Source organism: Azolla caroliniana, unplaced genomic scaffold (assembly GCF_043228905.1).
Source record: "Azolla caroliniana isolate FFs.n. ecotype wild unplaced genomic scaffold, voAzoCaro1.0.p SCAF_4, whole genome shotgun sequence".
Taxonomy (NCBI): domain Eukaryota; kingdom Viridiplantae; phylum Streptophyta; class Polypodiopsida; order Salviniales; family Salviniaceae; genus Azolla; species Azolla caroliniana.
The window spans coordinates 15,388,372-15,401,135 of NW_028230439.1; the positions used below are offsets into that span (position 1 = coordinate 15,388,372).

Genomic DNA, 12,764 nt, shown 5'->3' on the forward strand with positions numbered 1-12,764 from the left:
CTGCTGTAAATATGCCCTCCCTAGGTTTTAATACTGTCTGAATGTAGATGATTTTCTTTTTCCAAGGAGAAAATTCATGCAGTCACCTAAATCTCTGTGGGTTAGAAAGTTGTCGTCAAGAACTCCTTGGCCAGTTGCATCTGTGCTACTTCCTCTAACAAAAGAAACAAGCAGGAAGAGAAATCTATATAATACCAACCACAACTGCCAGCCAAGTAGAGATTTTTCATTCTTTTGAAATTCACATTCAAAAGGCTGGTCTCTTTTACATGAAAATGTTACAACCTACTTGAAGAGCATTTACCATTCTTCCACATCAGCTTTGAATTTTCATCAAACTTGAACGTTATCCCTTTTGTAGTTTTGCATCTGTGCTACTTCATCTAACAAAAGAAACAAGCAGGACAGGAAATCTATATAATACCAACACAGCCAGCCAAGTAGAGATTTTTCATTCTTTTGAAATTCACATTCAAAAGGGCGGTCTACACGTTCTTTTTTACATGAGAATGTTACAACCGACCTGAAGAGCATTTACCATTCTTCCACATCAGCTTCGAATTTTCATCAACTCTGAACGTTATCCATTTTGTAGTTTTGCTTCAGGCTGCCAAGGTAAAAGGACATTAGTTTTGAAACTTGCTTCCATTCCCAGGAAATTTGTGACTTCCAAATGTTAGCTGTGCATCACTGCCAGAAGCAAATTACAGTGAGAATAATGGCAAAAACAAAGCTAAGGAAATTGTTGTGCAATAAGGAGTGTATATCAGCAAGGAAAGAGCATACTCGGGCACTAAAAGAGAAGAGCACAGGGAATTGTGCTATAATATATGGTAAGCAAAGAAGTAAATGTGATTATTTCCATATTATTCATGGCTGCAGTTATAAATGGGGACAAAACAAGGGAACTTTGAAAGTATGACGTTTTTGCACTGGGCCATTCAACCGAAATGTTTCACTTTCAAAACTTGATTCATTTTAGACAAAAAATGTACTAATTTGTAACTACAAAACTTGCATTTAGGTTTAATTTTCAGCTTGCCTTTTCATTTTAACATAGTTATTCATCTGAGATACATTGGAGAACCTCAGAATTGAACGAGTCAGGAGGTACAGTGTCCTACATCATATACAATTAAATGGTCATGCATAGACCTTTAAGTTCAGACTATGCAAGCTAATGAAAATACAGCTTATAACTAGGCTATATATTACAGCCTCAAGCAAAGAGAGTCTATATGTGCAGGCTGCTGTGATTTTGAGTTTGGTATAATTCCGCAACAAAATTCAAAATGAATGATAATCAGGACTTGAACTCGCAACTTCAGAATTGGGGCAAATCGAACAGTTCAAATTGTGAAAATTGGGGGAATTGGCAAGTTTCTGGATTCTCTCATATTTATTGATGACTTTTGATACAATACTTGGGTATTACTAGGTGGTTGCCCACATTTTTATCCATATCACAAACCCATATGCATTTGCCATAAGTTGATAACTAAAAAAACTGTCACAGAAGGTTAAAGAAATACATTATACATTAAACAATCTTCCCTATATAGGAACCCCTTTACAAATATTTGGGAAAAATATAATGCAAGACAACTATCAAACAAAATTTCAAACCTTTGTTTCTACAGATGCATCTGGACCATTACTGGTAACTTGTTTATTTTTTTCTTCTTTGCTTGCACAGTCAGAACAAACAAATTCCTCCAACGTTTTTACTTGCTCTGGCGTAAGATTTACACAAGAAGGGTGAAACCTGCATTTTCATAGGCCCAGTAAGACATTATTGTTACAAGTACAACTTGTTTCACCTATGTTTCATATTTACTCATTATGTGAGCAAAGGACAAGTTCAGACAAACACAATTTGTTTCACCATCATGCTGCAAAATACAGCCATGCACAAAACATAGATGCATGTATACATACCATATCCCACCAACTACCCATGGAGGGGAGAGGATTAAGTCATCTTCTTTCATGTATTTATGTGTCTCATGTTTACTTTATATGATGGTTGTCTGCAGTGTGCACTGGTCTATATGTGTGCAGATATGCACAAAACATAGATGCATGTGTACAAACCATATCCAACCAACTATCCATAGAGGGGAGAGGATTAAGCCATCTTCTTTCATGTATTTGTGTGCCTCATGTTTACTTTATATGGTGGTTGTGTCTGCAGTGCGCACTGGTCTATATGTGCATTTATGTTAACTGGTCTGCATGCATGATTGCATATTTAGAGCATGTCTACATTGATTTTTTAATAAATAGAATATATAAGACATTTTGGTTCAATGTTTCACCACTATAACAAGAAAGGCTGGAATATGGTGTTTCGGGTGTTGACATATTTTGGTAGTGATGTGTGTGAACACACTTAGGACAGTGATGTGTGAACACACTTAGGATAATGATGTGTGTGAACACATTTAGGACAGTAATGTGTGAACACACTTAGGACAATGATGTGTGTGAACACACTTAGGACTACAGGGGCATTTTTTCCCTCTTTAGGAGGTTTTTTCCCCCTATCTAAAAATACTCTTACAACCCTAAAGTGGTGAAGCTTTTTGGGATTCAAAGTAAGAACCCAACAGTGGTATCAGAGCTACAAAGCGACATTTGAGCAGCAACACAACGGCTCTCATACGCAGTCCTTCTGTGCCATCTGTGGTGGTGTTTTTCTGCTGTTGAAAAAACAAATTTCTGCGTGTTTTCTTTCTCTGCGCAGTTTCAGTTGTGTTTTTTTTCTGCTTCCAAGTCAATTCAATCCTAGAAAAAAGCCTCCTTGAGTCTTCCAAGACATTCCTATAACCCTCAAAAATCAGATTTGCTTCCCTTTTCTCTTCACTTGTTCATCTTTCAAGTAAAAAAGGTAAGTTATTCCCTTCAACAGTCCATTTTTTACATCAAAACGTGTTTAGTCCATGGCCATGGCTGAGAGCAATGATGTATTTCGGATGCTTGCTGTTGAGGATAAACTAGATTGAACAAATTACCCTCTTTGGGCTTATATGATGCGCCATGTATTAGTAGCAAAGGGGTTGTGGAATGTGGTTCAAGGGGCTGAAAAACGTCCTGTTGTTGAGAACACATGCTGATTGTACTGATTCTGTCGAGGATGTTGATCATCTTGTTGATGCCCATGCTACAGTTTTTGTTGTACCAACTGCAGAGCAACTTCGTTGGGATGGCAGAGATGCTCAAGCACATGCTTTGATAGCTTTGTCTGTGAAGCGTGCCATTATTCCCCATATTCGCTCTTGCAAGACAGCAAAGGATGCTTGGGATACTCTTACCACTTTGTATCAAGCAAGAAATGAGGCTCATGTTGCTTATCCCTAAAAACAATTGGAGAGCGAGCACATGAATGAAGGGGATTCTATGGACAGTTTTCTTACAAAAATCAGATTTAAAGGAACAATTAATTTCTGTTGATGAAGTGATATCAGATAGTTCACTTGTGCTGACCGTTCTAAATGGTCTTCCTGATTCATATCAGAGTTTTGCTTCTACTCTTCGTTTAATGATGAAAGGCAATCCCAATGCCTTATCATTCGAGGAGCTAGTCTCTGTTTTGTTACAGGAAGATCAGTCTAGGCAAAATAGGTCTATTATGCATGTTGCAGATCAAGCTTTCCTAGCTAGTTAGAAGGGCAAAGGTAAATGGAACTCTTCTACTAGCAAGCAAAGATTTGCTAATAATTCACAAGTGAATGAAAAAAAACAAGAGCAGAAACAAAAACTATTTTGCAATATTGTAAAGGAATTGACCATATTATAAAGAACTGTCCAAATTTGGCTGCAAAAGAGGCAAAGAAAAAAGAGGTAGGACTCGTTGTTGCAGAAGTTTTTGCACCAAAAATAGTCTGCAAATCTTGTGCAGAATGAAGAATGGGCATTTACTACTGTTTGTAGTTTTGACCCATCTTCACTTGAACAATGTATGTCTGTTGCACAATCAGATGTTTGGTACTTCGACAGTGGGGCAACCAAACATATTACATCGCAACGCAATTTCTTCACTTCATTGGAGCCTGCCCCTACAGGGAATACTGTCACATGCACCAACAACTCATCTTATCCAGTTATGGGTGTTGGTAAGATCATTTTGACTATTGCTGATGGTAGTCCTTTCATCTTGTCAGATGCTTTGTTTGTGCCAGGGATCAAGAAAAATCTGTTGTCAATTTCAGCATTAGCCAAAGTTGGCTTGGTTGTTAAATTTGTTGATGACAGGTGTACAGTTCATGATCTATCCAATGGGGATGTTATTATTGCTTCTGGCATTTTATGTCGTGGGCTGTATAAGCTCATAGATTATGAACGATCTATAAATGATTCAGCCTGTGCAATACAAGATTCTCGGGCTATTTCAGATGCAAAGATTTGGCATGCACGCTTTGGTCATCTGAATTTTGCAAGTTTGCTTCGCTTGCAAAAATCTGAAATGGTGTCATCCTTGCCCAAACTTGAGGCACCTCGGAAGCATGTTTGTGAAGGCTGCATTTTGGGCAAAATGCACCGTTCATCCTTTCCAAAAGATGGTTCAGTTCAAGCTACGCAGAAATTGCAACTTGTTCATAGTGATGTCTGTGGTCCTATGCAGACACATTCTCTTGGGAACTATCTTTATTTTGTGACTTTCATTGATGACTTTTCTAGGCATGCATGGGTATATCCATTGAAGGCAAAGTCTGAAGTGTTTCTGTGCTTCAAACAATTTCTAGCTTTGGCTGAGAATTTGTCATCATGTAAAATGGGCACCCTCTGTTCTAATCGAGGGGGGGAGTATACATCTTCTGAGTTTAATGCATTTCTGGCTGAACGTGGGATAAAACACCAGTGTACAGTGCCATATACACCTCAACAAAATGGAGTTGTTGAAAGAAAGAACAGGTCACTCATGGAAATGGCGAGGTGTATGGTCAAAAGTCAGGCCTTACCACAGTTTCTGGCTTGAGGCTGTCATGTGTGCAGCATATGTACTTAACAAGTGTCCCACTAAAGCATTGCACTCTATCACTCCATATGAAGCTTGGCATGGCCAAAAGCCATCTGTTGCTCATCTACGTGTTTTTGGTTGTTTGGCATATGCATTAGTGCCTAAACAACAACGCAAAAAATTGGATGATAAAGCAGTGAAATGTATTTTTGTAGGATATAGTTCTGAAAGTAAAGGCTATCTATCGTCTGTATCATCCACAATCTAAACGCATTTTGGTTAGCCGTGATGTTGTTTTTGTGGAGGATGCAATTCAACCACTCTTTCATGTACGAAGGAGACATCAGTTAGCTCCAAAGATATGTATAACACTTTGTTGCCTCTGTTTACAAGTGGACAATTAAGTGTTGAACCACTTGAGGCACCTTCTCAGCCTTTGGAAGCTACTCATAATGATGCAGATCATTCCATTTCTGATGCAGATCAGTCTATTTCTGATGCAGACTTACATGATGCACTTATTAATGAGAGGGCTGATATAGAGGAGGCAAAGATTGTGCCTAGATGGCTGTTGCAGACTTTGCAAGACAGTAAATTGGATTTTCCTTTGCCATACCATACTTGTTCAAGTTATCATAGTGCTTCTTTTGCATCAGATTGTTATGCAATGGCTGCCTCTAGTCTTTGCAATGAGAGTGAGCCTGTTTCTTTTGATGAAGCACAAAATTCAGAAAATTGGATGGCTGCTATGCAATCAGAATATGAGGCTATTATGAAGACTGGTACATGGTCTTTATGTGACTTGCCTCCTGGCAAGAAGGCTATTGGCACTAAGTGGGTATATAAGCTAAAGCGTAAACCTGATGGAACAATTGACAGGTATAAAGCTAGGCTTGTTGCAAAAGGTTATGCCCAAGAAAAAGGCATCGATTTTGATGAGACCTTTGCTCCCACCTGCCGTATGACTACTGTTCGTAGCATCTGTGCAATTGCAACTCATCATGGTTGGAATGTACATCAGTTGGACATTAAAACAACATTTTTAAATGGTGATCTTCATGAGGAAGTGTATGTATCCTAGCCCCGTGGTTTTGTGCAAAAAGGGCATGAACACAAAGTGTGCAGGTTGCGAAAGGCATTATATGGCTTGAAGCAAGCACCGCGTTCGTGGTATGAAAAGATACATGCCTATTTGATTGCATTTGGGTTTGAGAATAGTCCAACTGAAAGCACCTTATATGTTAAGCGTGTTGATGATGTATTTCTGATCATGGTTGTGTATGTCGATGATATGTTGCTCACTGGTCCCAATGAGAAGCATATTGCTGACTTTAAGGCTGATTTGCATGCCTCCTTTGAGATGTCAGATTTGGGGCATTTCTATCATTATTTGGGCATTCAATTCATGCAAGTTGATGGTGGAATAGCTTTGTGTCAATCGAAATACATCGACACATTATTACAGCGTTTTGGCCTTGAAGACTGTAAACCTATTGCCATTCCCATGGAGACAGGTTTACGTTTGAGCCTTCATGATGCTGGAGATGCATTTGATGCTGTTCTCTATCAGCAAGCAGTTGGATGCTTGATTTACTTATGTATAACCTGACCTGATATTCAGTTTGCTGTCTCTCAGATGAGCAGGTTTATGCATTGCCCAGGAGTTAAGCATTGGCAGGCAGTTAAGCGCATCTTTCGCTACTTGAGTGGTACCCGGTCACTTGGGTTGTTTTATCCCAAGGGGGGATCCACTACCGCCAAACCTGCATGCTTTTTCTGACTCTGATTGGGCTGGTTGTTATGACACTCGTGTGTCCACAAGTGGTTTTTGCTTCATGCTTGGTAGCTCATGCATATCTTGGTTGAGCAAGAAGTAGCCTACTGTGGCCACTTCTAGTTGTGAGGCTGAGTATAGGGCAGCTTTCACAGCTACAGTTGAGTGTGTGTGGCTCAGACGCCTTTTAGCAGATTTGGGTGTTGGTCAGTCTTCTGCCACCACCATCTTCACTGACAGTCAAAGTGCAATGGCAGTTGTGAGGAACCCTGTGTTCCATGCTCGCACTAAGCACATTGAGGTGCATTATCACTATGTCAAGGAAAGGTTCTCCGCTGGAGAGATCAGTTTGGCTTATTTGCCCACGCAGGAGAACATTGTAGACCTCTTCACAAAGGCTCTGCCTAGGGAGAAGTTTGAAGCTTTCCGCAAAGCTTTAGGCCTAATCCCATTTGTGGATTCATCTCTATCCACATAGCTTGGCACTTGTTTAACCATGAGTGTCAGCTCCATGTTCACTGCATCACTCCCAAGGGGGATTTGTTGACATATTTTGGTAGTGATGTGTGTGCACTTAGGATAGTGATGTGTGTGAACACATTTAGGACAGTAATGTGTGAACACACTTAGGACAATGATGTGTGTGAACACACTTAGGACTACAGGAGCATTTTTTCCCTCTTTAGGAGGTTTTTTCCCCCTGTCTAAAAATACTCTTACAACCCTAAAGTGGTGAAGCTTTTTGGGATTCAAAGTAAGAACCCAACATCGGGAAGAAGTATTTCATCACCAGAACATCATTGCTGGTATGTGAACTTGTGTTGTGTGTATGCATCTCCTGTGAGCTTGTATGATGTGAGCGGATGTCTTTGCTTGTATGCGTCTTTTGTGACATTTCTCGATCTGCCATGACAGACCACAAGCCTAAAGAGGCTATTAAGAGCTTGAAAAGAAGAGCTCAAAGATTCCTCTCAGTGTTGGCATCAGTCATTACCCTTATCATCATTATTTATTATAATCTCTCTCATCTGTTTCTGTACCTCATTTTACCATCGTCATATACTAAGTAACTCCATCACCATACTCAAGCTCTTAAAACTATCAGTACCATGTTGCTAACCCGTCATCAGTAATTCTCTCGTTCCAGTTGATTAATGCTTTTTTTATTCCATCTCCAAGGTCAGTAATTTGAGTCTTTTGTCCCTCACATGTGCTCCCTTGATGCATCTTGCAAATTAATAGAGCTTCTAATCTATTGTGTTATATCTGGACTCTGTACACAACCTTAGATTCTAGTAATTACAGAACTTCCCCCCATCATACATGTGGGCCACTTTCATTGTCGCACAACCAAAGGACAAGCGCACATATATATTAATCCTTTTGTCTTTTATTAAGTGCAATTCCGAAACATCCGCTAAAGAGAGGCAAAAAGAAAGAAAGAAACATATATTAACGTCTTTTAAGAGCCTATAACACCAAACAAGAGATTACATCTTAAGTGTTGTCTCGTCTTTGAGAACAACAAATCAACAAATCCAAATAAAATAAATATTACTCCATAAATATAAAAGTAAATAAGATAAAAAGAGACAAGGGAAACTGATTTTCAGCAAATGTCAGATTCTCAAGTTAGATGTAACTTTTGTCTTTTCGAAAGATCTCTAGCATAGGTCGATTCTACTCCATGTTTCTACTCCACGAGAAAGTCGGACACAAGCAGCCTCCCGTAAAGAGAACCTAGGCCCTGTAAATGTTACTCCTAGGTATGTGTAGGAGCGTGTGTATTCCACCTTTTCCTCTCCCAAGAAGAATTCCGGTTGTGATCTTGTTACCCATGCTTCAGTGGTGTTAAACACCATCACTTTAGTTTATCCATGTTGATTGACAAACCTTTGTTCGTACAAAATAGTTTTAAGGCATTTAGATGTCTTTGTAGTCCCTCCGGAGAGTCAGAAATCAGCACAATATCATCAGCATATAGTAATATTTGTATAGCTATACCTGCTAGGCATGCTCCTGAACCCCCCAAATCACTCTATGTAATGTGATACCTCATCTATATAGAGACCGAAGAGAGTGGGTGATAGTGGGAATTCTTGCTTCATTCCAATTGTGCTAGCCACCGCCTCTAACAAACCCTTGGAAGACTGCACTTTTCCTGACACGGATTCATAGAGTGCATAGATTCCCCATTGCATATCTGCAGGAACACCAAGAGCTTCTAGACGCTAGCTACATAAGCCGAGCACGTGGCACAGTGGCTTTTCAGAAATCCACAAAGCAACAATAAATCCTCTTATTATGGGCTTGGTCCTCAATAAGGACCCGGAGGGTCAATATGTGATCCAAAGTTGTGAACCCCTTCCGAAAGCCTGCCTGTCCAACTGAACGGCAGCCATTTTGCTCTACCCATTTACTCAATTCTGATTCTAGAATCGAGCCATATAGTCTAGCCAAGTAATGGCCAATCATGATTCTCCTATAGCTGCTTGGCATCATGGGGTCTCCACTCTTGAGGATTGGCACAATAGTATGCCGAGTCCATCTAGTAGGGAAACCTTGACACATGGCTCTATTAAAGATGAAAGTAGAAAACAATAAATAGAAATTTCAAGTTTTACAACTAGAAATATGTGAGTGCAATCCTTCATTCCATTACGACACCAATTATAGAGTGCTTTTCATTTTTGGTGGACAAAGCTCCATGTTACTGTATTCATACCTGAATTTTCGAACATACAACATTCTCTAATAATAATAATATGACTATTAACCCTAACTAGAACCTTACCAGTCAGCCTTACCAGTCCTTGCATTCTTCACATTGCACCATTAAATCATCTGGATTATACGGCATCTCACATTTGCAATACCTACAATACCCAAGCAATTATATCAAAATCCTTGCATTTACAGTTCTCCGCTATAGAACTCTATACGTAGGAATCAAAAAGTGCCTTATGAAAAAGAATCCATATAAGCAGAATGCATAAAATACTATTACTCATACAGTATTGTCCCTCGTACAATTGGAGGTGAGACATTTTTCTAGCTATTTTTCAATAACATCTAAAACAACGCTCCCAAACACTAGAATTATGTTCTAAATATTGAATATAGATTTAAAGTAGTACAGATTCATGGTACACTACATTTTCTTAACTCATTGAAGCTAATATATCTGATCATGGTCATTACAAGCACATCGATGCTTACATATCTATAAGACTTCCTATAGATAGTTTCAAATACCCAAATATATAGAAAATCTTGATGCGTGTCTGAGCAAGAGAAGGAGACAACCTGAAATAATAAACTATGCAGTTGCGGGGATGACGGCTTATGCACTGAAGACAAAACTATATTAATCAACTGAACACAATGGGCCAAAGGTTTGAACAAAGGTAGTTAGAGTACTTATTGTGTCGACTGCTCTGTTTATTCTTTTATCTATTTACTGTGTCGAATGTTCGAATCTATTCTCTGCTACATATATTCACTAACAGTCGATCAGGATCTTGTGTTCTAAGCCTAGTATTAGGTTTTGCGTGATCAGTGTTTGCATAAGTTTTGAGTAAGTAACTAATTTCGACAACCATGAATTCTCTTGTTGTACACACCACAACAAAACAATTTTGCTGTGCAAAAGAATCACACAATTCTTGAGACGAACATGTGGAAGATTCATTGGGCAAAGGCAGCAGTCACAACTGCGTATCTCATCAACGGGTGGTGCATGACTGAGGGTTTCCATGTGACCCCCTTGTTACGGCAGTCCGAAACGCACCATACTAAAGTGCGAGGCCGTTCAGGCAGATACTACACCATCTCGTCATCGTTGACTGGGACGTTGATGGAGATGACTGATTCGCACAAATCTTTGATCTTGAGGGTATAGTCTGTTACAAACATATCCCTCTGCATAATATTATTCAATACCTGTAGGATTTGAAATTTTCAGTCCATGGTTGAAGCCGCAAAAGTCTTCTTCAAATTTTCCCATGCTTCCTTTGTGGCCTTCACGTATCGGATATAGCTTAACTTGTGATCTTGCAGAATTCTAACTCTCGAGAGTCAGAGTGTCCGAAAGCGTAGTGCGTGTGAGAGAGTGGAGAGTGAGCAAGAGAAGGAATCAAAGAAAACAACCATAAATAATAAAATACACAAGGGGGATGATAGCATATGCACTAAAGAGAAAACTATATTAATCAACTAAAAACCATCAACTGAACACAATGGGCCAAGTGGGTTTTATATACAAGTCCTCAAGGGATTGCCACATTAAATGTGGTTGGTGGGGCCTAGTCATAGTCATCCACTCGAGTACGATTCTGTCATAAGAATATCTAATATTCTTTGATCACATTTAAACTTGACAACTAACTAGATATCAAAATCTAGTTCTTCATGTCACTAGATTGTTCATACATCGTCCTTTTCTACATAAGCACATGTTCACACGAGTTGAGCTTGATTCTCTATACCCTTAAATAAGTAAATAGCACTTACAATAAATTATAATCTTGTGCTTATAATTCTATTTTAATATTCTAGAAACAATCACTAAATTGAAAGAAGGTACTTGCATTGCTATCATAAGTATTCAAGTTAATAAAAAGGAATTTATCACTGAGTTGAAAAAGAAATTGCTTACACTGCTACTCTATCAGGGGTAAATGCACCAGTGGATGCATGGTACTCAAACCGGCAGAAATAGTCCTCTGCCTCAACATTCTCAAGTATAGTATAGCTTTTGAATGAATGCACAGTACATTTTCCTTCAATGGTATCAGCACTCTGAATGTCAGTGTGGTCGGACAAGAAAACCTCTTTCACACCATGGAATTGTCGTCGTCCACCCATTGACTCTTCAGGTCGGTAGTACCAACGAACTTCTACTTTCGCATTGTTCCTCCCATCTGCCCACATTTTCTCCAACCTTGCCACATACGGTGGTTTGTTGGCCTCCTGGTTCCGCAATAGAACAGCATCCCCAACTACAAACCCAATCAGATTCAAAATATGTCAAAATAGTGGCCAGGACATGCCAAATGCCACCTGAAACATGAAAACACTCCCCCGAAATATGTCAAACACCACTCAAGACATTTCAAAGACCACCCAAAGCATGTCAGAGCGCATGTCTGACTTCCACAAAACAAAACCCCGAAAACATGTCAAAACACCACCCAAAACGCAAAACACTGCCCAAAATTCTAAAATATTAGTGCAAATTTGAGCATATTTTTTGGAATAGAACCTTCTGGAAGACGCTTTTCTAAAAAAAATGACAAGAGAACAGATACAAAAGCATACTTCAATTTATTTTAAGGTTTGCGGAGAATTCAAGGCAGAAAAAAGATAAATAGGGGTGGACAGGGAGGGAAATCTTACTTTTAACAACTTTTCCGGTTCCTTTGATGGTGTAGCTGTCGATATCTTTCTTCGGGTTTCTGGTCTTGGTCATAGCTCTATAGCTATGGCGGTGGAGAGAAAGATGAGAGAGAAGATGACAAAGAAAGAAGGAATTCGGCCTAATAAAGAACGAGGTAAAACGCGAGGTTTCTGGTTCACTGTGCTTTTCGATTATTCGACGACACTGAACAATGACTGTCACACAAGGAAGGAGTGAGATTGGGAAAAAAGAAGAATATTTTACCAAGAAACAAAGATGATGAGCAAGGAGAAGAAATGGAACCCATTAATGCATAAGGAGAATCAAAGCCTTCGAAATTGAGGAGCAAAATGGAGTTATGATATTTGCCGATAGGGGCCGTGGTTGAGATGTAGTTACTTGTTAGTGTCTATTTGTTCAGATAATTGTGTGGGTTAGGTCGATGTAACCATGTAGTTTTGAAGGGACTCAAACGAGATATATTTGATGTTTGTAGCAAAGATGTGTTAAAGATAAGGATTTGAACCCATGACCTCATGTTGATACCTTACCAAGATAATAAAGTAATGAAAATCTACCAAAACATAGTATTTTTTGATGAAGATAGATAGATAGATAGATAGATTTTGAAT

General features: G+C 39.1%; 1 protein-coding gene across 2 annotated transcripts; it reads right to left on the minus strand.

Moving 5' to 3' along the window:
* Window positions 1-431: 431 nt before the first annotated feature.
* On the minus strand, window positions 432-12,357 carry LOC147865132 (chromatin remodeling protein EBS-like). Of its 2 annotated transcripts, none has more exons than XM_087317885.1 (5): window positions 12,132-12,357; window positions 11,392-11,734; window positions 9,542-9,610; window positions 1,627-1,765; window positions 432-607 (listed from the first exon to the last, which is right to left on the minus strand). In XM_087317885.1, the coding sequence occupies exons 1-5, from the start codon at window positions 12,202-12,204 to the stop codon at window positions 581-583; spliced, it is 651 nt and encodes a 216-aa protein (XP_087174011.1). In that variant the 5' UTR covers window positions 12,205-12,357; the 3' UTR covers window positions 432-580. The 2 variants fall into 2 exon arrangements, with proteins under 2 accessions (XP_087174011.1, XP_087174012.1); XM_087317886.1 differs by lacking the exon at window positions 432-607 and adding an exon at window positions 618-690 and having other exon boundaries at window positions 12,132-12,356.
* Between the last annotated feature and the right edge of the window lie 407 nt (window positions 12,358-12,764).